Genomic DNA, 27,334 nt, shown 5'->3' with positions numbered 1-27,334 from the left:
TGTATACTCTGCCTCTCCCTAACCATCTGATTTGCATGTATTATTCTAGGTTGGCGACAGAGATGATTCCAATCTTTATATAAACGTGAAGCTGAAGGCTGCCGAAGAGGTAATGCCTGCGATCGCGATGCCTCATCCTCCACCTCTGCGGTCACCCTCATCCTGTAACTCAAATGCCACCGCAGACTTGTCGTCACCTGTTCTGCATGTCAGAAACAAGTGACTTAGAGCTGTTAGATTTAGAAAAGACCCCTGGTGGGCCCTTCACTGTTTTTCACTCCTTGGATTTGCTTAGTGGACATGAAGTTGGATTTGCTTAGTGGAACTGAACTGCAGCACAGTTCTGTATGTGCTGTTCATACATAGTTCATACTTCATGAAAGGACATGAAGTACAGCACATAGCTAGTGAGTAGGTCAAAGTGAGAAATAAGTCCACAGAGAACTCCTCGGGGTAAAAAGAAACAGAGGTTCTCTTTCCATTGACATGTTTCAAATGTTCGTTTTTGCAGATTGGGATCAAAACCACCCACATAAAGTTACCAAGAACAGTCACAGAACCTGAGGTGAGTTGTTTCGAACAACTAACATGTTCTTTGGTTTCATAGAATTTACAGATTCCCAGTACCCCGTATGGTCCCCCGAGCACCACCAGAGGGACCTAAATAATTGCACAGAGCCAGTAGTAACCCCTGAGCATTGCTGGCTGTGGCCAAAACCAAATACACCAGATTCAAGGAGGACTACACTGCAAGAAGATAATAGTTAAGCTGTTGGTACAGGGAAGGGTCAGCTTGACTACTGACTTGGAAAGGGTTTCATCTTCTGATTTCTGTGTGATAAATACATACATGTTCCATGTGGTGTTACTTTTAGGTGTTGAAGTGTATTGCATCTTTGAATGAGGACCTCACTGTCCATGGGTTCATAGTGCAGCTCCCTTTAGATTCAGAAAATCCCATTAACACCGAAGCAGTGATCAATGCCATCTCTCCTGAAAAGGATGTGGATGGGTGAGTGTGACCTGGTCTTATGTAACCGTATCTGTTTGTAAGGTCGGAAGCAAATATTTGCTTCTAAAGGTTAAAAGCACCTTGTTACCTCTCTGTCATCTTCATTGCTTTAGTTTGACAAGCATCAGTGCTGGGAAACTTGCTAGAGGTGACCTGAATGACTGTTTCATCCCTTGTACACCAAAAGGATGCTTGGAACTCATCAAGGAGACAGGTACAAGAAATAAATACTTTGACATGATGTATACATCCCAAATGTTAACTTCGTAAACTCTAATTTCTGTGGAGTGATTATAAACATTTTGTGCAATAGTGCAGTTAGCTGGAATATTTGATCTACTTCTGTTGTCAACTTTAGAAATAATTATAAAATAAAAATTTATTTTGCTGGTTTTTGGAAGGAAGGGAGGGAGGGAGGGAGGGAGGTTGGTTGGTTCCTGGAACTGATCTTGTGTGCAGGTATAGAGGAGGTACGCTGGACCCAGAATCAGTGGGCTTGATTGGCTCATTCTGTCTCCTGGGGCCTTTACCTCAATCTCAGCTTTGTCAGCAGCTCTCTGAAATTGCTGTTATTTTTTGCCCAGTAGATGAGAACGCAGACTCACAGGGATAAGTAACTTTTCCAGAAGGCAGCAGAGCCACAGTTTGAACTCAGGATTATTTGAGTTCAGTGCAGCTAGTTTGGGGGAGGAGTGAGGAGGGAATGCTATTGTTAAAAAAAAATTCTCCAAGTCTCTACCCACTTCATGGGCACTGAGCCTTCATAGTAGTTCTTGGACTAGACAGATGGCTGAAACATCTCTTGAACAGTTGGCCATATCACCCCCATTACCTAGTCTCTATCTTGGTATTTTAACTTTATTGTGAATACTTTTAGCAGAGATCTTTGTTTTAAAATAAGGAAATGTATCCTGTTGAATAGATCTAAGGGCTGGTAGATAGTACAGCAGTTTGAGTTCCTGCCTAACATGTGCCTGACCGGGTCCTATCCTTAGTATCCCAAGGTGCCTCGAGCCTTCTGGGTGCAACCCCGAGGCCCCCAAACACTACCAGGTTGATTCAAGTGTCCCCAGTATCACAGAGCCTGAGCATCATCGGAAGTACAGGCTTTTGTGCTAAACTGACGAAATGACCTTTTGTGCAGGATGTGTCAGTCCTGCAAGGGACAGAGGTACAAGGCCACAGAGCACTCGATAGGCAAAAACACTCTCAGCTGCACTTTAAGTTCCTTTTCATCAGTTCCCTGCAAATAGCCCTGTGGTTGAGGTCCTAGGCAAAAGAAATGTAGATGAAGATCTGCTCAAATAAACTTAACTGAAAGTTGGAAAGAGTTACTAATACGAACTACTTTCCTTGCTATGCTCCACCCCACTAATACCCATTTGTCATAACCACTATAATTTAATCTGATGTCCTCTTCTCCCATATGGCTGTTTAGCTGAATGTTGGGGTTTCTTTTCTTTTTGTGTGTAGGTTTTCTTCCCACTCTCCTATGACTCAATGAATGAATCTTGGCTTAAGCTGCTCCCTTAAACCCACAGGAAGGAGGACACATGTCCACGTCCCAGTTTGTAGCCGCAGTGCTTAAACTGATATTATTGCCAAAGGCGGACTGACTGTTCAGGGGAGTTTTCCTTGTGGCTAAAATCCTGCTTTTGTGCACTTGTTCTGTGCTCTGCAAAGGATGGCTCTCCACAATGTGAACGTTGGCTATTCTTTCAGGGGTGCAGATTGCTGGCCGGCACGCTGTGGTGATCGGCCGCAGTAAGATAGTCGGTGCCCCGATGCACGACTTGCTTCTGTGGAACAATGCCACTGTAACCACCTGCCACTCGAAGACTGCCAATCTCAATGAAGAGGTAAAGGGTCCTGAGTGGAGCAGAAAGGGAGAATGTGTGTGTGTGTGTGTGTGTGTGTGTGTGTGTGTGTGTGTGTGTGTGTGTGTGTGTGTGTGTGTGTGTACACGCACACTTCAAGAAACAAATTCTAACAAAAATTTGTTGTGGTCTGGCCATGCTCTTTCTCTAGCCAGTTACCGTGTGGCAGATACGTAGCAGAGCTGTGACTTGACCCCTCGCAGCATGGTGCCCACAGATGCGTCACAATGCTGGCCTCTGAGGCAGAGGCATTCTGTGGGGGTTGTGGACAGTGGTCCTTTGGCCCCTGTGGCAACCTGTTCTTGACTCTGACATTGGCTGCGGAGCCTAAGAATCCGCCAGGGCTGCACCTCTGTTGACAGTGTGGGCTCTAAGCTGGGAGAACAGGAGAGGGGTGCAGCCCGTGCTCCGCAGAAGGTTTGCACTCCATTCCATGAGAGAGGGAGCTGGGATCCAGAGCCTGGCTCGGGGGCTGTGGCTCCAAGCCTGGGCCCTTCCCTTCCCTGCAGGCTTTTTGTCTCATGTGGGAGTCAGTACAGCATATGAAACGTGGTCAGAAATGGTGTGTGGCCTGTGTTCGAGACATTCACCTAACATGCTGTCTAATGACTGATGACAGTTCAGTAGGTTAGACAGAACTGGACCAGAGAGTTAGTTTAGCAAGCCAAGTGTTGGCTTGCATGTGGCTAACCTGGGTTCGATCCCAGACACCACGTATGGTCCACCAAGTACTGCTGGGTGTGGTCCAAAACAAACACAAACACAGTTTTGTATAATTTTATACAAAACTTAGGATGTCCTTTCACTCGAGGGTTGTTGTTGTTGTTGTTTATAATACACATTTTGTGTTAAATATGTTAAATATTTTATGGAAACCAAGGGCCTCCTCACACATATAGCACAGTTGCTCTACCACCGAGCTGCATCCTTGGCCTTCACTCTAGATTTCTGTGTGTTTCTCTGTTTAATTTCTGAACCTTCTTTTATTAGGTGAATAAAGGTGACATCCTGGTGGTTGCAACTGGTCAGCCAGAAATGGTGAAAGGGGAGTGGATCAAACCTGGAGCAATAGTCATTGACTGTGGGATCAATTACATCCCAGGTGAGCAGTGCAGAGGAAGAAAGTGGTTTCTCATGCGCCAGCCGGAGGAAGGCGTCTGGGTCGTCACAGTCTAGGCAAAGACCCCATTGTCCCGCTTGAAGTTTGAAGTGCTAAGGTCCAGAGGGATATGCCAGGGGATGCATGCAATTAGTAGCTGGCATAGTCGCCCCTTGAAGACAGGTTAACGGCAGAGCTTGTGATTGTCGCCTCTGCTATGTGCAGGCTGAAGCAAGAGCGGGGGGGCGTGTGCATTGTTTGCACCTTGAGCTCACCTTTTAATAAAATATTTTGTATTGTGTATTAAATAATATGGACTGGAGCGATAGCATAGCGGGTAGTGTGTTTGCCTTGCATGTGGCCAACCCAGGTTCGATTCCTCCGTCCCTCTAGGGAAGGCTGGCAAGCTACCGAGAGTATCCCACCCTCACGGCAGAGCCTGGCAAGCTCCCCGTGGCGTATTCGATATGTCAAAAACAGTAACAAGAAGTTTCACAATGGAGATATTATGGTGCCCGCTCGAGCAAATCGATGAGCAACGGGACAACACTGCTACAGTGCTATTAAATAATACATAATTTTAGCAGGCAATGGATAGATTTAAAACAGTGTGCTCTTTGCAAGGATTTGAGAATCCTGGAGGACAGCTTAGCTCATTTGGCCAAGATTTCCCTAGGTTTTTCGAGGTTCAGCCTGGACTTTTTCTAGGCACAGAGGGTAAAACCACCTTTGCCATGTCCAGTAGCATCCTTGGCAACCTCTCCTCGGATAGTCTTCACTCCCCTGGTCTGCTTCATGACATCCCCATTTCTCCTTCCCAGGGGTCTGGGATCTTTCTGTTTCACTCCCAGTCATTTGTCATTTTGGATGTGCTTTCAAATATTAGGAATTTTTCCTCTTCTCTGTACTCTGACTTTGAGTCTTATCCTCTCAGCTAGATGAACTGCTGTGGATCTTTCTTTCTTTCTTTCTTTCTTTCTTTCTTTCTTTCTTTCTTTCTTTCTTTCTTTCTTTCTTTCTTTCTTTCTTTCTTTCTTTCTTTCTTTCTTTCTTTCTTTCTTTCTTTCTTTCTTTCTCTTTCTTTTCTTTCTTTCTTTTCCTTGGAGTGGGGATTAGTGGCCAGTGGTGCTCAGGACTTAGTCCTGACTCTGCACTCAGGTATCAGTCCTGGTAGGCTCAGGGGACTATATGAAATGCCAGAGATTGAATCTGCTCAGTCACGAGCGAGGCAAGCACCCTATCCTCTGTACTGTCTCTGGCCTCGGATCTCCTACTGGTCCTCAGCACCAGCAGGCTAGTCCTGCATCTGAAGTTTCTCCACATAAAGCAGCTCATAGATTGGGAAAGGAGTAACCAACCATTAACCAGATGACTGTGTTGGTGTGTAGAACCTGACCCCAAGTGTTGGCTACCCCATTGTAGAAAATTCAGGTTTGACTTGGCTTTCCCCACCTCCTTCCACCTTCTGTCTGGATTTCCTTCTTCATTCCAAACCTTGTCTGTAAGTTCTCCCAACAAGGAGTGGGCTCTCCTTTTGAAACTTCTTCTCCTCTTCCTGCCCCTCCCATGCCCCTTGTTCTCTCCTCTGTCATGTGTCACTTGCTGGGTCCTGTGTTCTCCCCGAGTGCACAGTAGCTTCCCACCATGCTCTGTCCATATTTCTGCCTGCTCATTGCTAGCACAAGTATCTGTTGGATTATTGAAGGGAGTTATAACAAGAATAGTCTTTTATTCTCCTTCCCCATCTCAAGTTTGAAATACAGACACTGAGCTGCCAGGAACATTAGTCACTGTCAAGCCTTCACTGTTTTTAACCTCCCTCCCACTCTACCTACCACGCTTTTAAGACAGTAGCTCATAATTGATCACTCATTTTCTTATAGTGTAATTATCTTATGGATGATGAAGAAATTGCTCTCCTACAACTCACTTTTGAGTACTTGCAATATGACATTGCTCATTCTTCTTAAACCTTGCACCTTCTGTATCATATTTCTGCTTTTGACTTTTTTTCTGTTTTGGAAATTCTGGGTGGGAATCTTGAGACTTACAGAGATCAGTATGGAATGTTGACTTAAATGTGAAACTTTCTCTCATTCACATTCGTTCTTTACACAAACAGTAAAATACGAATGTGATTTAAAATAATATCTTCAATGGTCAGCTTCTTTTTTCTTATCCTGGGCATATAGTGAATAAGTATAAATAAGACTGGATTGTACTGTTCTCTGAGAAAAGCTATACCACTGAATCATAGACCAGTGGGAAGAGGTCCTAAAGATTGTCTCTGTAAATAGTAATATTTGAAGCATCAGGTTCTAAAACTGGGCCACTTCTTGGTTATATTTTGATTATTTAAATAACTTGTATGATTTAAATAACCAGGGATAACATAGATCACCAAGTTAAGAATGAATTAAAGTGTTGTTCTAAAGGAATAATTTAATTTAAATGTTTTAAGTATAGAGCAAAAATAGTTGGCCCAAAGACTTGAACATATCTCTGCTTGATTTATTAAAAGTAATGTGAGATAAGAGCTGTATTAATAGTAAGGTGGGGCAGGAGGTTATAAAAAGGGAAGATTCACACCCCCTTATCCCAATCTAATCTCAATCTATCCAGTGTAGTGGCTTCTGCAAATGAAATGTGAATGAGTCAAGGATTAAGTTGGACTTTATATAGAATTCCTAGTAAAAGAACAATTTTAGGATTGTTGTAATATCCAGAATGTTTGTTGGTTGCCAAAACATACTCTTAAACAAATAGAAGTGATCTCTGTCCATTGGTTGCATCAGTTTCCATAATGTACTCTCTACCTTAGCGGACACTCAGGTTATCTGATAGTTAAGAAGCAAAATTCAGCTCATCTAGTACATCATTAAAATGGTGCAAGATTTAGTATGTTGGGGCAGAGCTATGGTACAGTGGGTAGAGTAATTTCCTTGCATGCAGCCCACCTGAGTTCAATCCTCAGTATCCCATAGGGTACCCCTTTGTACTGACAGGAGAAATTCCTGAGTGCAGAGCCAGGAGTAACCCCTACGCATCACTGGGTGTAGCCCAAAAATCAGAAGGGGGAAAAAATTGGTATGTCTTCTTTATTCTACTAAATTGGGTCCATCCACTCCAGAAAATAACATATGTGTTAGATTCTACCAGATGCTGCTAGGGGGAGCATTAGAGCTGCAAGGTTTGATCCTATTACCAGCCCTCCCGCAAGTGCCCTGAAGCCCAGTGAAGGACATTTTGTATGAGTGAGCAGTGATGCAGGCTTTTATTCTTTGCAGCTCAGATTTGTGGTAGTTCTTGTATCCTTCTAAGGGAAGTGCAATTATATTCTTTGCCTTTTGCATACATTTAAAGTAACTACTTGTCTTTGGAACTAGATGTTGAATTGTTCCTCCAGCTCATGCCTGGAGCTTACAAAATGCTGACAGTTGCTGTAGAAACGGTATCTGGCAGCTGTGACATAGTTGAAGCTTTATGCACCCAAAAAATTCCTTTGTAAGCCTGGGGCGAATTAGCATTTTAAAAGGTGTTCATTATGTACTGGGTAGAATAACAAAAACAACTGGCATTTTAGTTGCCACCTGACAGACTACAAAAGGATTCTCCTGGCTCTGAAAAACCACTTCAGCAAATTGTGAATTTTGCAGGTAAAACAAGTTTCTCTCTAGGAAAGAGAAAATAGCTGTCATCCTATAGATTTTAAGGAAAATAGACTCTTAAGTCAAGAGAACTGCACACCCTAAATGCTACTTAATTTAAGAGGAAAACAGTCTTGATTGACACATAATTTAGAAATACACCAATGATTCAGATTCTGAAAATTCACTTTAATATTTCCCCCCCCTTGACCAGATGATACCAAACCAAATGGGAAAAAAGTCGTGGGTGACGTGGCATATGATGAGGCCCGAGAGAGGGCAGCCTTCATCACTCCCGTGCCGGGCGGCGTTGGACCCATGACAGTGGCAATGCTAATGCAGGTACGTGTGAATTAATGTTTCTGTCGTGGCGCTCCGAAGCCAGTACAGCTCCAATGACTGCTTTTCTTCCCTAGTAGAAATATTGTCAAGACATACTCAAGAAGTAAGAATGTGAGAACAAGAAAGGAAATAGAAGAATAGAGAAATAGAGTCGTATTAAAGGAGGAGAGTAGAGGTGGTACAGTTCTAAATTAGTTTGTAATATAAGTAGGTGCAAACACTGCCTTTCTGGGTGCATATTGACTACTTTGCCCTTTGTCCCACACACTCCCTGATAGAGCAGCATGGGACCTGCAGACTCTGGCCTAGAACTAAATTAAGCATGTTAATAGGTAGATCTTTGGTTTTTCCTTTCTTCTTTTTCGTGTTTGTGCCACAGCTGACAGTGCTTGGAGTTTGCTCCTGGCACTGTACTCAGGGATCACTCCTGGTGGTGCTTAGGGACCAAATGGGATCCCAGGGATGGAACCTGGGTCGGCCATGTGTAAGGCAAATGTCGACCCACTGTACTATCACTCAAGCCCCATGTTAGGTGAGTTTTAAAGCTGTTCATTTTGTGGTTGCACTGGAATGAGCCAAGGTTTGGAACTGAGCTGGAGCTGAAAAGAACACCTCTAAATTCCATTGTTGTTACTTTGTTTAGAGCACAGTAGACAGTGCACAGCATTTCCTGGAGAAATCTAAGCCTGGAAAATGGATAATTCAATATAACAGCCTTACGCTCAAGACACCTGTTCCAAGGTAAAAATAAAGCCTTTCTGGTTTTAAACTTTGTGGATTATTGGTTTCTAGCTGACAGCTACTGTAGTTGTATTTATGTCCCCTCTGGAGCCCCAGGGCTGCTTGTGGGATGAGAGAGGAAGCATTGTTAGGGTGAGCTCAAATTCAGAGAGGAAAGATAAATATAAATTTTTTTGTTTCTTTTCAGTGACATTGACATATCACGATCTTGTAAGCCGAAGCCTATTGGTAATCTGGCTCGAGAGATTGGTTTACTCTCTGAAGAGGTGGAATTATATGGTGAAACAAAGGCCAAAGTTCTACTGTCGACACTGGAACGCCTGAAGCATCAGCCTGATGGGAAATATGTGGTGGTCACTGGGTATGGGTTTTTATTCACTCGCCAATCAAATTTTAGTATTAATCCTGAATCTCCTATCTCCTTGCCAGAGGTTGTTTTTGCATTCACTATATCGTGAGTGCCTGTATACATTATATATAACTTCCTTTGATTTGTTCTTAGCATTTTGCACCAGTTTTCTCTAATTTTATCCTTCCGTAACAGTAACCCATGAGGTTCAAGATTTTATGTCCTCGAAGATGAGTATATTTGTCAGGGTTATCAAGTAAAGCATTGTATCTTAAAAGTTGTTTTCAGGGTACTAGAGAGAGAATGCAGTGGGTAAGGTGCCTTCCTTGGACACTGCTAACTGGAGTTCGATTCCAGCGCTCCATACAGTCCCCAGAGCACCACTGGGTGTGATCCCTGAATGCAGAGCCAGAAATAAGCCCTGGCATATTGCCAGCTGTGGACTCCCCTTTTTTAAACCTCATATTCAGAAATCTGCTAGTTCTGTTGACTTTTTTTTTAATTCTTTGACTAATATTAAAGGCTAATTTTTGAGACTGTGCTGAGAAATTTAAATAACAGTGTCTATAAGTATTTGTGCCTCACAGTGCCAAGAGTTAGCAGCAGTTTTGTTTTAATTTAAAATTTGGGAGTGGGGGCAGGGCAATAGTACAGTGGGTAGGGCACTTGATCCCTGTCATCCCATATGGTCCCCTGAGTGCAAAGTCAGAGTAACCCCTAAACATCACAAGGTGTGACCCAAAAAGCAAAACATAAATAAATAAATAAATAAATAAATAAATAAATAAATAAATAAATAAATAGAGAGGTGATGACAAATCAGGCTCTCAGAAAAGATCCTTTCCACGTCTTTTATATTTGTTTTTGGGTGCCACCCTAGCAGTGCTTGGGGATTCCTCCTAGGTTATGCTCAGGGGTTGCCCCGCACTCACTCAGGGAATCATGGGGTGGCCTCGCGCTTTGAGCTCTCTCTCCCCAACCCTCTTTGCGCATCTTTCATTTTCAAGTGAGTGAATCATATAAATATAACTCACATTTGGTTTTCTTCTTTTGTCTTCACCCTGAAGAATAACTCCAACGCCACTGGGAGAAGGGAAAAGCACCACTACGATTGGGCTGGTGCAAGCCCTCGGTGCCCATCTTCACCAGAATGTCTTCGCCTGTGTGCGGCAGCCCTCTCAGGGCCCCACCTTTGGAATCAAAGGTACCCATAGGACTGGACCTTGGGGTGCCCCTCCTTTATTCCTCCCAGGCCCACTGTGCCCATGAATGCTTGTGAACAAGTTCAGCTCACTTGACATCACTTGTCCTCCTCACATCTCCCTTCTCGAGCCCCTCCGCCCTCTACTCTCACTGTCTGACATGATGTGGGGATTGTCTAGGCTGGGTAGTGTGCAGCCAGGGCTCCTGCTGTAACAGTGATAGCAAAGGTAATCATTGCTGCTGATGGGGAGTTAAGGCATACCTACCCTTTATTTATCCTGTTAAGCAAAGTAAGTTAGAGGGAGGACAGTTATCCATTAACCTCTCTTATCTGTAGCAGATAGAGAAGCAAAACAAGGGCATAGACAGTATCAAAATCTTGGCCCTGGATTATAAAACTGATACTGCCAGCAGGGGGAGAGCGGGATGAATGAAGAGATGAACTAGAGTTGGCATAAAGATACTGGTGGAAGGCGATGGACACTTTGGTGATAAAGTGCAGTAAATATACGTCAAGACTATCAATGTTGGGGCTAGAGCGATAGCACAGCGGGTAGGGCATTTGCCTTGCACACGGCCAACCCGGGTTTGATTCCCAGCATCCCATATGGTCCCCCATGCACCATCAGGAGTAATTTCTAAGCGCATGAGCCAGGAATAACCCCTGTGCATCGCCAGGTGTGACCTGAAAAGCAAAAAGAAAAAAAATCAATGTTGGCCTGAGTACAGTGGGTAGGGCCTTTGCCTTGCACACCTGTATTCAATTTCATATTCTCCCTTGAGCACTGCCAGGAGTAATTCCTGAGTGCAGAGCCAGGACTATCCCCTGAGCACTCACAGGTGTGAGCCAAAAACAAACCAATCATTGTTAATGCTAATGTAACTATTTTACCTAAACTATAAATAATATTCCCAAATTTCTCAAATTTTCTAAAAATATATGGCTATGCACATATACAAATATATATCTCCTATTTTAAAAAAGAGAGAGATGACTGTCCTTATGTGAAGATTTTGCATTGCCTATTCAGCGAAGCTGTTCATACATATTGTATCTCCTGACCTGAGGTATGCATCACCCTTATACTTGTTTGTTTGTTTATTAATTTATTTTGCTTTTTGGGTCATACCTAGCAATGCACAGGGGTTACTCCTGGCTCTGCACTCAGGAATTACTCCTGGTGGAGCTCATATGGGATGCTGGGCTTCGAACCCAGGTTGGCCGCGTGCAAGGCAAATGCCCTACCCGCTGAGCTATCACTCCAGCTCCGCAACATCACCCTTTTAGAATAGCAGCAGCTGACACTTCAGAGGTAACTCGGTAAAAGGCAACATTACCAAAATGAGCCCACTGTCCATTTCAAACTCTCAAACAATTACAGTTCCATCAGCATGGTTTTTCGGTATTTCAGTTGAGAGACTGCTCACTTTATCTGAATGGATAAAGACTCAATGCCAGTAACCATACTTCACCTTCAGTTGTTGATAGCTATATTTTATATAAATGGGCTTAAATTTTGTTCAGTTCTTGATTTTAATACTCCCTTACAATTTCAGAATGAGCTTTTTCCTGGGTTTTGCTTATTGAACCCAGTTTTCTCTGTCCTTGTATAGCCCCATTTTCATTGCTTTATCTCTGCTTTGCAAAAATAAGGACCCCACAAAATCTGTAATTCAACTTGACATTTACCTCTCTGATGCCCTGGACGTTTTGAATGTCATTTGAGTAATAATCCAAATGGGCAAGCAAAAAAATCTAGCAGTTAACCTGTCTTTTAGGAAGCTAGTCTGTTTCCAGTATGTGAATTTTAACATTCTTTTTTTATAAAATGCTAGAGTAGCCCTCTGTGAGATAGGAGACTGAACAAGTCTGCCTTTATGTAAACTAAGTCTTGTAACATATTTGGAATCGTGGGGAACCTGTTTGTAAAGATAATTAATAGTTACATATGTATTTAAAGTTTTGTCATTTAGATTGAGATTTCAGCTGAGAGAATAGTCAGCATGAACAAAATCAAGTGTTTTATGTTAGTAAAAGAAAATTAGAAACACCTGATTAAATCTGCCCAAATAATTGTCACAGTAAATAAATAATGCGCAGCAATTACAAAAACCCATTAGTGCCTTTATTTCTGAGTTGCCAGGCTCAGCATGGCTAACCTGTCTTTCCCGGTGACTTGTCCTCTAGGTGGCGCTGCAGGAGGCGGCTACTCACAGGTCATTCCTATGGAAGAGGTAGTGTCTGGGATTTTGTTGAATCTAGACTTTTCATTACACTTGTTCTTTTCCACTCAGAGATAAATGTTCATTATGGGTCTCTCACTCAATGAATAGAATATTTCTTTCAGTAAGAGGAACACTTAAGGGGGAAAAATAAATCTTTGCAGTCTCAGTTGAGAGACTGCTCATTTTTTGACAAGGATCAGACGCTGACTTTAAATATAAATATTTGATCAGTGAATTCAGGGCCATAGTGGGGAAATGTCTAGGCATCTTTGATACTCCTTTGAGATGCTACTCATTGTGGCACTTGAACCCCGGTGGTATGACATTTGTGATCCCTAGATTTCTAAGTTGGGGAAAATGGTAATTTGTTACAAGGATAGTGTGCTGGTACCTTAAATTTTCAAGAGCTCCCTCCCTCCATGAAGTGTTTGTTCCCTGACATAGCTTCCAGGCTTTTACATTGAAGTCAATTTAAGTGCAAGAGAATGAATTTGAGCAAGGTTGATGGAAGTTGGAAGGCTAATGTGGCTTCTCCTTTGTAGTTCAATCTCCACCTCACGGGTGATATTCACGCCATCACCGCTGCTAATAATCTAGTTGCTGCAGCCATAGATGCCCGGATGTTCCATGAACTTACCCAGACAGACAAGGTAGGCTCCTGAGACACATTACGCCCCCACCCCATGCATTTTTGAAAGCGTTGAAGCATCTGAATTGTTGGATGCTGATGATGCAAACTAGCACAGCAATGAGGTTCCTCTCACTTAAAAGTCCTTTGTGTATATTTTTTTAAGGCTCTCTTTAATCGTTTGGTACCTTCAGTAAACGGAGTGCGAAAGTTCTCTGATATCCAGATCCGACGGTTACAAGTAAGTGTGAGCTTTTTCTGTGTGTGTACGTGTGTTTGGGCCTCACCCAGCTCAGTGCTCAACGGTGGCTCCTGGTAGTGCTTGGAGGACTCTCTACTGCTTGAGATCAATTGAATCTGGACAAACCATGTGCTCAGCCCATTGAGCTATCTCTCCAGCATCCCAGCCCCCATTTTATTTATTGTTGATATTGAAAATTGGGTTGGAGCGATAGCGCAGTGGGTAGGACATTCACCTTGCACATGGCCGACCCGGGTTCAATTCCTCCGTCCCTCTCGAAGAGCCCGGCAAGTTACTGAGAGTATCCCACCAGCACAGTAGAGCCTGGCAAGCTCCCCATGGCGTTTTCAATATGCCAAAAACAGTAACAAGTCTCACAATGGAGACGTTACTGGTGCCCGCTCGAGCAAATCGATGAACTACGGGACGACAGTGCTACAGTGCTATTGTATAAAACTGTGAAATTGATAAGGAAGCAATGTCTCCCAAAGGCATTTAAGTCGCAGTCCTAGAATAGAGCACTGACAGCTGCCCTCCCCTAACATGACAACTTTGAGCTTCATTTACAGCTTGAATAGGGGTTTCAGCATAGCATTGTATCATTGCAGTTTTTGGATTATAAATCTGTGCCCTTTTCAGCACCTTCACCAACACTATATGAACCTCCCCAGTGGTGCTCAGGAGTGGGACCAGCATTTCGATATTAGAGTCTAAAGATGAAGTGCTGCTTGGACTCCTTGTGTACAGGGCCTCTGGGGTTATACCCAGTAATGTGCAGAAGGCCAATGGTGCTGGAGATTAAACAAGGTCAGGTAGCTAGGCATAATGCCCTAACCACTGACTTTCCTTTACATTTTTTTATTTGAATTGTGTGACATACATAGTCACTGAATTACGAATGAAAACAAGGGTGTGGCTTAAAGTGGTAGAACACATACTTTGCATGTGCAGGGCCCCAGGTTGATGGCTCTCACAGGCTGCCCTCTAAGCCCAGTCAACTAGAAGGAAATAAGGAAGGGGGTGTGTCTCCAGGGACATAGGTTGAGTGCTAGAGCTCATGGCTAGCATGTGTGAAACTCTCAGCTCAATTTCCAGTACTACATGTTCTTTCATCCTATACCACCAAATACAGCCCTGTGGTGGTCCCTGAGCACTCTCAGGCTGATCATTGCCAGGAGTAGCTCTTTTTAATTTATTTATTGCTGGGGATTAAAGCCACGCCTCATATAACTCAAGGCAAGTGCTCTACCACTGAACTGCCTCCCTGGCCCAGGAGTGGCCTCTATTCAAAACAAAACAAAAAAACACATGTACCATATGATCCAGAAGTCCCACCCAGGGGAAATGCAAGCTGTATTTATGCAAAAACCTGCGTGTATTTTGCAACTCTGTTAATAATCTTTCAAATTTAGAAACCACCCAAAAGTCCATCAGGGGATAAATGACTATTACATCCATAGGGTAAAAAGGAGTGAACCATTGATATGCACAACAACATGAATGAATCTCAGAATAATGTTGAGAATGAAAGAAACCATTCTCAAAAGATTGCATACTGTTTATGTTCATATGGAAGAAAATGGGTCTGATGGAGAACAGATCAGTGGATGCTGGGTTTGGAGGTTGAAGAAGGAAGGATATGATATAAAGGGTAGTAAACAGCATTAAAATAAAATCCCAAAATATTCCCTTATGAAAAATTATATATTCCATATGTGCATTTACATATGAGTCATTGCTTTTGAAATCCTTTGTTTTTATTCATTCGCTTTTGATTTGGGGACACTAGCAATATATGGTACTTACTCCTGACTCTGTTCAGAGGACCATATGTGGTGCCTGGATTTTGTACCAGTGTCAGATCAAGCATTTTATCTCCAGACCAAATACCTAACTTCAGAGTTGTTTTTTATTTTCTATTGAATCATCCTGAGATGCACAGTTAAAAGTTGTTAATGATTGCGTTTCAGTACTAAAAAATTCTAGCACCCATCACTTCTCCACTGAAACCATGTATATCATTTTACCTTCTTTCAGCACTCAGTTCTTGTCCAGTGATCATTGTCAACTATCATCATCATAGTGCCCCTTTTCTTTCTGTCCTAACAGCCCTCCCCACCCACTTGTGGCAAACTTCTACCATGGATCAATCCTCCTGGCCCTCATTTCTATTGTCTTTGGGTATTGTTCTCATACTGTGCTGTTTTAGATTCTACAATTGAGTGTGATCATTCTATGTCTGTCCCTCTCTCTCTGACTAATGTCAGTCAGCATGATACTTGCCATGTCCATCCATGTGTGGAGCAAATTTCATGACTTCATTTTTTAACAGCTGTGTAGTATTCCATTCTTCAGAATTTGGGTTGTTTCAAGATTTTAGCTATTATGAATAGTGCTGCAATGAACATAGAAGTACAGATGGTTTTTTTTTTGGGGGGGCCTCTAGCACATATTCCCAGGAGCAGTTTACATATGAATGAAAGCTCAATTCTTGGGTTTTGAAGAATGTCCATATTTTCAAAAAAAGTTGGATCAGTCAGCATTCCCACCAGCACTGAATAAGAGTCCCTTTTTGCCAGGTCCACCAGCGCTGGTTGTTGTTGTTCTTTGTGATGAGTGCCAGTCTCTTTGGTGTGAGGTAATATCTCACTGTTGTTTTGATTTTCATTCCCCTGATGATTAGTGATATAGAGCATTTCTACATACGCCTTTTGGCCATTTTTTTAACTTTTTATTAAATCACCATGTGGAAAGTTACAAAGTTCTCAGGTTTATTTGTCAGTTATACAATATTCAAACACCCATCCCTTCACCAGTGCCCATATTCCACCACCACAAACCCCAGTATACCCCCCGCCCCCACCCCCTACCCCCTACTGTATAACTAATGAATTTCACTTCATTTTTTCTTTACCTTGATTACATTCCATAATTCAACACAAAACTCACTATAGTTGTTGGAGTTTCCACCCAAGAGAGACAGACCTACTACATTTGATAATTAGTTTTTCACTGCTGGAAATGAAGAGATATGTAGCCCCACTGCTACAAGTACATAACTCTCTCTCTTTTTTTTTCCTTTTTCCTTTTCCCTTTTTTTTTTCTTTTTCCCCCTCATCCCCCTTCCCGAGCCTCATAGTATGGTGTACGCCACGCCGCGTCAGCCAGCGTGGGGCTTTTGCTTAGTTCACAGTCCAGAGAGGTGGCTGCTACATTAATAACCTTCAATATTTCAACAAAAACTTACTGTTATTATTTGGTGTTTCCCCCCAAGTCAGACCTGTTCAAAAGGAACCGATTCACATTGCTGACAATTATAGATGTTAAGTTTTGGATTTCTGTATAAAGTCCAGGGAAAATTCTGCCAGAAATTACATAGCCCAGTTCACAGTCCCAGTGCATTGCTGTAAGAAGTCTCTGGATTCAAAGTCTTTAGGCACAGAGGGTCTGATTCACGCTCAGCGGCTCCGGATTTATCTGGGCCGAGGGCGTGCCGGTTACGCCCCCTTCCCATGAGTTCCTGGGAGCCCCAAAAGTAAAAACCGAATACCTCTGGGTTTGGAGTCATAGAAGATGGCGCTTGCCACGTGGGTGCCGCCAGCCCGCCGCTTTCCTTGCAGGAAGACAGGGTGGGGAGGAAGAAAATCCACCCCTGGCAGTACAGAGTTGTAGCCCAGTTCGAAGTCCCAGTGCATTGCTATCAGATGCTGCGCTGGATGCCCGAATGTGTTAGATCTCTGGAATCAAAGTCTTTAGGCGCAGAGGGTCCGATTCACGCTCAGCGGCTCCGGATTTATCTGGGCCGAGGGCATGCCTTTTGGCCATTTGGATTTTTTTTTTAAGGAATTTTCTGTTCTTTTCTTCTCCCCATATTTTGACAGGTAGATGTTTTCTTCTTTTAAAGTTCCACCAGTGCTTTATATATGTTGGATATTAACCCTTTATGGAATTGGTGGTGAGCAAATTCTCCTAGTCTGTGTGCTGTCTTTGTATTCTAGTCTTCATTTCCTTTGAGGTCGAAAAGTATCTTAATTTAATGTAGTTTCATTTGTTTATGTTTGCTTCCACTTGAACTTTTTTTTTAATTGGATCACCGTGAGATACAGTTACAAAGCTTTCATGTTTGAGTTTCAGTCATACAATGATCGAACACCCATCCCTCTACCAGTGCACATTTTCCACCACCAATGTCCCCAGCATCCTCTCCCCCTGCCCCTATGGCAGACAATTTGCTCCATACTCTCTACTTTGGGGCATTGAACACCCATCCCTCTACCAGTGCACATTTTCCACCACCAATGTCCCCAGCATCCTCTTCCCCTGCCCCTATGGCAGACAATTTTCTCCATACTCTCTACTTTTGGGCATTATGGTTTGCAATACAGATACTGAGATTATCACATTTGGTCCTTTATCTACTTTCAGCACACATCTTCCATCCCAAACAATCCCTCCGACCATCATTGACTTAGTGATCCCTTCTCTATTCCAGCTGCCTTCTCTCCCTACTCATGAGGCAGGCTACTAGCTATGGAGCAGTATTCCTGGCCTTTGTCTCTACTGTCCTTGGGTGTCAGTCTCATATTACATATTTATAAGCAAATTTCATGACGTCATCTTTCCTAGCAGCTGCATAGTATTCCATTTGAACTTCATTTTTAATGTAATTTTTTTCAGTCAGTTGTTTTAGTTATGATTTAAAAAGCATGTGATTTTGTTTTCCTCCCTCCGGTGCCAAGGATTAACCTAAGGTCTCTGCATGCAAAGCAAGCTGTTATCCATGATCTGTACATCCCTTGTCTGTGATTTTTTTTGTGTGTGTGTGTATGTGTGAAGCAAGATAGTTCTTATTAAAACTTATTTAGAAAGATGTAGGAGAGAGAAAGACAAAAGTAGATGTTTAAGAGACTTCTCCAGAGTAGACCATTGAAGAAACTATTGAGGCAGTCAAGCAAGATATGCTTTCAAGGGAGAACTCAGGCTTGAAGAGCAAGCCTGATTTTATATTTCAGTGCTGCAAGAATAATGCATGAGGGGCTGGAGCGATAGCACAGCGGGTAGGGCGTTTGCCTTGCACACGGCCGACCCGGGTTCGAATCCCAGCATCCCATGTGGTCCCCTGAGCACTGCCAGGAGTAGTGCCCAGATGCATTAGTTGTTCACATTTTGCCCTAGTTGCTTTTTATAATTTTATCTCTACACACACATATACACACACTTTCTGGAAAAGGCAGTTATTTTTTTTTTTTATGATTTGGTATTCCTTGGTTTATTTTGTTTTTACTACCCTGTCTCTCCAAATCCTATGCTTAGAGTAAAAATCATTTTATTAATTAAAATTGTCTTCTGTGAGGCAGTAGGGTACTGTGGAAACAGATGTTTTAGATCTTACTTTACTGATGGAACTATATGTCAGATGTGTCACATCCTGAGCACTGCATTGTGTGGCCCAAAATAAATAAAAACAAAACCTCTGTATACTTTGAAATCAAGTGGCTTCCCTAAAGCCAACTAACCTCACTGGGTTGGAACGAGAACATCACCAGCTTGTAAGTACCACCACTGACAACACATACATGAGTTTAAAGTAAGTTTTCAGGATATAGGAAAAGAATTATTGGAAGATTTAGGTACCCACTTGGATAGTTGTTGAGTTGGCGAAAAACTAATGTAGATTATAGGCATTTTCCATTTGTCTACAACCTTGTTGGATAAACTTGTATCACTTGTCTTACCATCGCTCATCGATTTGCTCGAGCGGGTACTAGTAACGTCTCCATTCGTCCCTGTCGCATGACAGTATAGCCTAATGCTATCTGCTCGCTCCAGGAATACGAAGAGCCTCAAACCATTCAGGGTCTTGACAAATCTGGATAAACATTGGGTGGATAAACATTGTAGATCAATAAAAATTCCAGAATTTCCTTTTTCCTTTGTCAGGAGGCAAAGACATCCTTTTTTGGCTTTATGGAACAATGAGAGGTCAAAATATAATGGCACATTAAAAACAGCACATAAAAGTTTCTTATACTGCTTTTCCATTTTGGGTTGATGAATAAGACAGCATTTGTTCACCCTGATTACAGAGGCCTGAACTTACGGAAATGCTCCAGTGCTCAGTTATCAGGCAAACATGTCAAAAATACCTTAGGAGGGGCTGGAGTGATGATACAGCGGTTAGAGCATTTGTCTTGCACATGGCCAACCCGGGTTTGATTCCCAGCATCCTATATGGTCTCCTGAGCACCACCAGGAATAATTGCTGAGTGCAAAGCCAGGAGTAACCCCTGAGCACCGCTGGGTGTGACCCAAAAAACAAAACCAAAAAAAAAGTGTCTTAGTATTAATGTGAATGGAAAATAGCCCCATTTTTTGCCAAAAGGATCATAGCTTTCCCTTTTGAATTTAAGATTTGTTAGAGAAAACCCTCCGGAGGTGGGGATTAAAACATTTGGAAATCTTGGGGCTGGAATGATAGCACAGCGGGTAGGGCATTTGCCTTGCATGCGGCTGACCCGGGTTCAATTCTCAGCATCCCATATGGTCCCCTGCGCACCACCAGGGGTGATTCCTGAGTGCAGACCCAGGAGTAACCCCTGTGCATTGCCAGGTGCGACCCCAAAAAAAACAAAACAAAACAAAACAAAAAAAAACCATTTTGAAATCTAGTAGACCTTTAATTTACCTCTTTTTTTTTTTTTTGCCTCTTCAGAGACTGGGGATTCAAAAGACTGATCCTTCCACGCTGACAGATGAAGAGATCAACAGATTTGCAAGATTGGACATTGATCCAGACACCATAACTTGGCAAAGAGGTACTTTTAAACAAGTAGTCTACATGAAAGCTTTGCTTTGGTTATATGCAACCCCCTCCCCCTCTATAGGAGTTGTTCATAGGGCTGGAGAGAGAGTACAGAGATAAGGTATTTACATGAGCCTTGCCTGTGGCCACTTCAGTTAACCGTGGATTGATCCCCAGTACTGCATATGGGCTCCTGGGTATAGCAGGTGTCCTTCTGAGCACAGAGCCAAGCACAGCCCTTGAGCACTGCCAGCCCCTCAGCTCAGCTTCACCCCCCACACCCGCCGCCCCAAAAGAGAGTGAAGTCCAGAAGCTTGTGGGGTTATTCCTGGTTAAGACATGACCAAGATGCTGACCTCTTTCTTTCTTCTGGCCATCTCCTCAGTCTCCTCATTAGCCATAAACAAACCTCCTTTTGTTGAACATTTGACATATTCAGAATTGATTGGAGTGGTAGTTATTTCAGGAAGTCTGGGCATAAATCAGAGTTATTTTGCAAGTTTGACTTAATGCAGAAACTGTGTTATGAAGTAGAAAAATTACGTTTAATTGTTTCTTGAATCCCCTCTCGGAGAGCCTGGCAAGCTACCCGTGTGTATTGGATATGCCAAAAACAGTAACAATTAGTCTCTCAATGAGAGACGTTACTGGTGCCTGCTTGAACAAATCCATGAGCAACGGGATGACAGTGTTTCTTGAATCGTGTTGCCCTTTTATTCTCAGAATGGGTTTTGTTTGTTTTGCTTTTGGGAGAGGGGGGGCTCTTTGGGTCACACCAAGCAGTGCTGAGCTTTACTCCTGGCTTTGCACTCAGAAATTACTTCTGGCAGTGCTTGGGGGACCACACGGGATGCCGGGAACCAAACCAGGGTCAGCAGCATGCAAGCCAAATGCCCTCCCCGCTGTACTGCTGCTCCAGCCTCTTCTTAGAACTGTTTTCTGGCATAAGCAACTTGATTTTCTGTGAGCTTTCTACCCTACCTGCTCATTTTTACCTCATTTTATTAAGCTGTCTTGTAAAAAAGTAAGGCGCCTTCAAAAGTTAAAGACTTAGTTGATAAGTGAGTTGCTTGGCTCCTTGCCATAGGTTTCATATCAGCTGTGCATCCATTTATCCTGTGTCACTGCTGAGGAGTTTTCATCTAGTCACTCAGCGTAGCTAACAGCCAGTTGAACTATTTTTGTGATTTTTCTTGGGCTTAGTAGCTGTTGCTAGCTAATAGTATTTTTAACATGACTCTTAATATCTAAAATGGCACACTAATTTTTTTTCTTCCTACCTCAATAGCCTTAGACAGATGGTATACTAATTTATCAGGAATAAGCAAAAGAAACTTTCATAAAGTTTATTTTTCTTAAAAGAATGATTTATCTCATTTTCAATTGTTGTTGCAGTATCCAGGGGTAGCATACTGGGTCGAGGTGGTCATACACTTGGTTGAGCTTTGCTGGATTCCATTACACATGATTAGCCTGAGGAATCTCAACCAGCTGCGCCTTCAGTGGACCAAATAACAGGGATTGAGCTTTTGGCTTTATGCATGCAAAGCCGATACTCAGCCACTGAGTTCTTCCCCGACCCCTGTAGGTCCATTTTGAAATTTGAGCATTTCATTCACTTTTCCTTTGCTTTGTGTCTAATTCACACATTCTAAGGAAAGTAGGACCAGACATAGGAACAAATGGACCATAGTTTGACTGGCTGTCTTATACAGAAATTTATAGTGAGTGAATTCCACTACATATAAATGTTTTGAAATCTCAAGTGTAGACTCCACCAAATTACATGCTTCACCTATGTGTGCTGCATATGTGTGTGAGTAGCATACAAGATACTGCTTTTCTGCTTAAATTTTTAGTCTTTTAGGAAAATAGTTTGACATATTATCAAGTGTCTTCAAAATGTCTCTGCTCTTTGTTCCATTTAGATATAAACTCATTTGTGGTTCATTTTGCATTTTTCTGATTATTCTTTCACATCTCATACAAATTAAAAAGTGACTACATTAAGATGCTAACTGTAGTTTGTTCAGGAAGTTGAAATTTAGTTTGATCTTTGCCTTGTTTCCCAAGAGAATGCAATCAGGTAAATATTTTGTCATTTGAATGCAAAGTTTGGCCAGAGTGATAGTACAGCAGGTAGCATGTTTGCCTTTCACGTAACTGGCCTGGGTTCCCCGGCATTCCATATGGTCCTCCAAGCATCTCCAGAGTAATTCACAAGTGCAGAACTTAATACCGTTCCTGGGTATAAAGCCAAAAGCCAAAAAAAAAAAAAAAAGTAAATTATGGTATTCCACTTTGGGATTTCCTTATCCCAACTTGAGATATGTAATTCCTATTTTTTTACTTTTGGGATTCTCTCTCTCTCTCCCTTCTCTCTCTCCCCCAAATTCTCCCCCCCCCACACACACACACACTATCTTTACTTTAAAAAAAAAAAAAGAAGGAAAGAAATAAGGAAATTATTTCTTCTAAGCATGCTCCAGAAAAGAGCAGACCTGTTATTTAGCCTCCTCCCAGAGGCTCTGTCCAAACCCTGCATTCACACCTCATGTATGTGTCAGGGTAGGATGAGGTCAGTGATTCATCCCACAGCATGGCACAGACATCAGCCTTTTGGAAAACTGGCCCTCTCTATTTCCTTGCACATATATGGAAGATGCTTTAAAATAGAGTCCAGATTTTTAGTTAATTTGAATTTTCTAGTCAGTAAAAATAAACTACTCCATATTTCTTTCTATTAAAAAAAGTTGCCTGTACATAAATGGTATATGAATATTACTCTTTAACCTTTATTCTGATTTATTTTAGCTTGTTTTGTCATCAATTTTGAAATAAAATCTTAAATTATTCATTAAGTAGACTTGCTGCTTTAAAATTCTGCTGGTTCTAGAGACTGGTGCAATAGTACAGTGGGTATGGTGCTTGCCTTGCATGCAGCTGACTTGGGTTCCATCCCTGGCACCATATATGGTCCCCTCAGGCACTGCTAGGAGTGTGATCCCTAAATACAGAACCAAGAGTAAACCCTCCCTAAGCACTGCCAGGAGTGGCCCAAAAACTACAGCCCCAAAAATAAAAAAAGGACCTGCTAGTTCTTTTAACCTTAGGACTCTTCTGCTCAACTTGATTCCCCATCTTCCCTGTTGTAGTGTTGGATACCAATGATCGATTCCTGAGGAAGATCACAATTGGCCAGGCTCCAACAGAGAAAGGATACACACGGACGGTAATTCTTTGTTCCTTTTTAAGTAAATGAATTCTTTAAACTAGATCCTTCTACTCTCTCCTCCTCCATCTTTCCTTTCGATTGATCCTGCCAGGTGTTATTCTGCCTTCTCCCTTTTAAAATGGAAGTGAGTGGGTGTGTGGGATTGAGTGCTCCTGACAGCTTTTGCAATGAATCCCATGTGTCACCTGTGTGTTTTTCTCTGGCATTTCCCCCCCTGGAGGTGGAGAACACCAAAGGAACATCTTTGCACATGAATTGACTAAAATTGCTACTTTTTGGCGAACATTTATAAAGTCTATTAAGTATAAATGCTTGCATGTTGCTTCCTAGGAACTTAGGGAAACTATAAACACAAGGATTGTTGGACCTAGTAGAACATTTTTTTTTCTTAATTGACTACTCAAACTCTTGGAATGATTACAAAGTTTTGCTATTTGGAAGGTTATTTTTATTATTAAGTTCTAGGTGTCCTAATCCATCTGTCTAGCCTTCTGAGCATTTTATTTAAACCTCAATTGCAAACTGGTATCACTTTTATGATCAAACTTCTGGTTTAATGTCATTTTCCCTGTCACCAGGCTCAATTTGATATCTCTGTGGCCAGTGAAATCATGGCTGTTCTGGCTCTCACCACCTCTCTGGAAGATATGAGAGAGAGACTGGGCAGAATGGTGGTGGCCTCCAGCAAGAAAGGGGAGCCCGTCAGTGCTGAAGATCTGGTGAGTACCTGAGAGCCCTGAGCTTGGGGACACTCGCAGTCCATTGGGTCTCTTAAGGTTTGCCTGTATCCAACAGTATGCTAGAAATGAGGTTGCCACAGTTAACTACTAAGTTCAGTTTGAGAATTCTACTCACAAGGTGGTCTCAATTTTACAGAGTGCTTCAGAGTGAGTTATAGATGGTATATCACACATGGCATTAGCAACATTTTTACCCCTGGACAATTCCCACGGTCCATGGGAGGCTTGTAGTCGCTGAGCTCGATTCATCCCCTGGTACCTCCCCCCCATGACAGGCCTCATGTCATGAGGCTTTTTGTTTCCTGTACCTACATTGATAACCACATGTGAAACAACTCATTAGCCAGCTCTCCTGATGGTCCTTCTAGGCCAGCATTACACTTGAGGTTATATCTCAACTGTTTGTTTCATAATAGAAGGTTTGAAATGAGGTGATTTTACATATTAATTTTTTAAAGCCTAGTTTGTGTTGACCTACACCAAATGACTCGCCTGTGGTTAGCAGTATGTCAGAGGAGTTCAGAAAAGGGGAGAGAGGCCCATTTCCTGTTTGCGCAGTTAATATGTGTGACCAAGATAATGGTTTAAATTTTTACATCTAAAGCAGAAACTTAGATGTCAGTGAGATCCATGGCTTTATCTTATTTTGATAATAGCTTTTCAGCTATCGTTAGATGCCTTAAAGAAGGGGCCTGATATTTTAAAAGCTGGTATTAAACGTCTGGGTTTTGCTTTTACCTTTGGGAAATAAATTTAATCGAGGCACATAAGTGTACTCTAGGAACCCAGTACTCTCAGACAGACTTCTTAAACTGTTCGCACTTATGTCCCACTGAGAAATTTTTATGTGAACCTGGGCATATAGGTATATAAAAACTGGCATGCAGGGGCTGGAGTGATAGCACAGCGGGTAGGGCGTTTGCCTTGCACTCGGCCAACCCGGGTTCAATTCCCAGCATCCCATATGGTTTCCTGAGTGCAGAGCCAGGAGTAACCCCTGTGCATTTCCAGGTGTGACCCAAAAAAAGAAAAAAAAAAAACTGGCATGCAAATCATACCTATACTAATAATAAGTCATAAATGTATTTTAAAACAAAATTCTTAAGATTTTTATATTCATACATACCATCTCATAGGGAGTTGTAACTCACAGGTTAAGAAATAGCTCTAGGCATTAGCATTTCTATGTGATTTGTTACCACTAGTCACAGAATTTCCTGCAGGCTGTGAAAAAGGTATTGCCACTTAACTCTGGTTTTCAGCAGCCCAGCCTGAGTGTGAAAAGATTGGAATAGTTGGTGTGAACCAGTCTGACATGGATTCCCTCACATCAGTTGGTAGTAGAGATTGAGATCTTATTTCCAGAGTTATGTGTTTTTCCAGAAATTACACACGAAGGACATATAATCTGTTTGCCCTCCTTAAAATAATTGGTAGCTTTATAATACAGAAAAAAAAAAAAAGAATGGATGAATCTTGTTTTGGACAAAGTGCTAAATTGGTCCACAGTGAATAACAAAGATAGACCTAATCATGCTCAGTTTCAATTGAATTTGGTTCAGCAGTTTCGGTTGAAGGTTGACAGATTTATTTTTATTTATTATTTATTTATTTATTTGCTGATTCAAATCGATGCTTCCCACCTTTGTTAATAGGGAGTGAGCGGTGCCCTGACCGTACTTATGAAAGATGCAATCAAGCCCAATCTCATGCAGACACTGGAGGTGAGCTGAATGATTCTTCCTTCTAAGCATCTTTTCTGGGTTTAGACAGAGTGGTTATAAAGCTTGCTTTTTTCAGGCCAGAGGGCTAACTCATTGTGCTGAGCACATACTTTGTACACAGGAAGCCTGGGTTCAGTCCGTAGCTTTGCATGGTTCCCTGAACACAGCAGGGAGTCACCCCTCCCAGTCCCCAGCACACTTTTCTTGAGGAATCATGAACCTTCTCTGCTTTTCTTTTCATTCTTCCTCAGTGTGACTGGGGTGGGTACTATGATATGATATAAAATTGGTGAGTTCGTAGTTTCCTTCTGTGGAGTCTTTTTTGGATTCCAACTAAGTGTGTCCCAGGCCTGTGATCCCATCTGCAGCCGGATTACCCACTGCTCCCTAACAATGTCTTGACTTCCACAGGGTACCCCAGTGTTCGTTCACGCGGGGCCATTTGCCAACATTGCCCATGGCAATTCCTCCATCATTGCAGACAGGATTGCGCTCAAGCTGGTTGGCCCTGAAGGATTTGTAGGTGAGTGGTTTTGCAAAATCAGTAAAGAGATCCCCTTTTCCTTTTATTATTAAAAGGGGGTGGGGTGACATTTTTACAATGTTGTTTCTCTTCACAGTGACCGAGGCAGGATTTGGGGCTGATATTGGCATGGAGAAGTTTTTTAACATCAAGTGCCGCTATTCTGGCCTCCGCCCTCATGTGGTGGTGCTTGTGGCCACCATCAGGGCTCTTAAGATGCACGGAGGGGGCCCTACGGTAAGGACCCATTTCTGGGGCTTTCCTGAAGGCCTTGTCAAGCTATATGACTTGGGCCTGTTACTTCACTAAGCCGCTCTTCTCGCCGGTGGGGAGGCCCAAAGCATGGGGGCTCCAATTGCCCATACTACATGGGCACCATTGCTTGGTGTTCCAGGAACCCACTAGCTGTCTAGTCACCTTTCTGAGAAAACGCTGGGTACTCTTTAAGCCTCTTCAAGGACTTGTGCTGCGTCCACCCAGAAGATCTCTGTGCTCTGACTGTGAAACTTGAGTCCCGTTTCCCCTGTAGACTGCCCCTAGCAGCTGCCACCTGGAATGGGAGGCGAGAGGCAGATTAGGATGTGCTCATCCCAAGCCCCACCTGAATTTTGAGTTATCCTGAGTTCCTGTTTGTTGAATATTAGCTTTTTGGTTTTATTTCTTTCGGTAGTGCTGGGGATTGAACCCAGGACTGAACCCATCTGCCTTGCAGATGCAAGGCAAGTAGTATTTAGCTGCTGAGCTACATTCCTGGCTTTTATTTATTTTTTTATTTTTTATTTTTTATTATTGGTGTGTATTTTGGGTCACACCCAGTGGTTCTCAAGACTTACTTCTAGCTCTGCGATCAGGCATCAGTGCTGGCAAGAGCTCAGATACGGGCTACTCATATTGGCCTCATGGATGGCAACCACCCTGTCCATACTACTATTACTCCAGCCCTTG

General features: G+C 42.5%; 1 protein-coding gene across 1 annotated transcript in view; it reads left to right on the top strand.

Moving 5' to 3' along the window:
- The window catches only part of MTHFD1 (methylenetetrahydrofolate dehydrogenase, cyclohydrolase and formyltetrahydrofolate synthetase 1), a 69,497-nt gene that overhangs the window by 26,786 nt on the left and 15,377 nt on the right, over positions 1–27,334 (top strand). The window contains exons 3-21 of the mRNA XM_004612363.2: positions 50–109; positions 512–565; positions 876–1,012; positions 1,126–1,226; positions 2,735–2,871; positions 3,880–3,991; positions 7,850–7,977; positions 8,621–8,718; positions 8,906–9,079; positions 10,135–10,271; positions 12,459–12,505; positions 13,039–13,146; positions 13,291–13,365; positions 20,078–20,180; positions 23,323–23,399; positions 23,981–24,121; positions 25,798–25,866; positions 26,278–26,389; positions 26,487–26,626. Coding sequence (XP_004612420.1) covers positions 50–109; positions 512–565; positions 876–1,012; positions 1,126–1,226; positions 2,735–2,871; positions 3,880–3,991; positions 7,850–7,977; positions 8,621–8,718; positions 8,906–9,079; positions 10,135–10,271; positions 12,459–12,505; positions 13,039–13,146; positions 13,291–13,365; positions 20,078–20,180; positions 23,323–23,399; positions 23,981–24,121; positions 25,798–25,866; positions 26,278–26,389; positions 26,487–26,626 — 2,010 coding nt within the window. The remainder of the gene's footprint in view (positions 1–49; positions 110–511; positions 566–875; positions 1,013–1,125; positions 1,227–2,734; positions 2,872–3,879; positions 3,992–7,849; positions 7,978–8,620; positions 8,719–8,905; positions 9,080–10,134; positions 10,272–12,458; positions 12,506–13,038; positions 13,147–13,290; positions 13,366–20,077; positions 20,181–23,322; positions 23,400–23,980; positions 24,122–25,797; positions 25,867–26,277; positions 26,390–26,486; positions 26,627–27,334) is intronic.

This window comes from Sorex araneus, chromosome 3 (assembly GCF_027595985.1).
Source record: "Sorex araneus isolate mSorAra2 chromosome 3, mSorAra2.pri, whole genome shotgun sequence".
Classification (NCBI taxonomy): Eukaryota; Metazoa; Chordata; class Mammalia; order Eulipotyphla; family Soricidae; genus Sorex; species Sorex araneus.
Note: the sequence above shows the minus strand (reverse complement) of the source record. Positions and strands in the feature narration are given on the sequence as shown.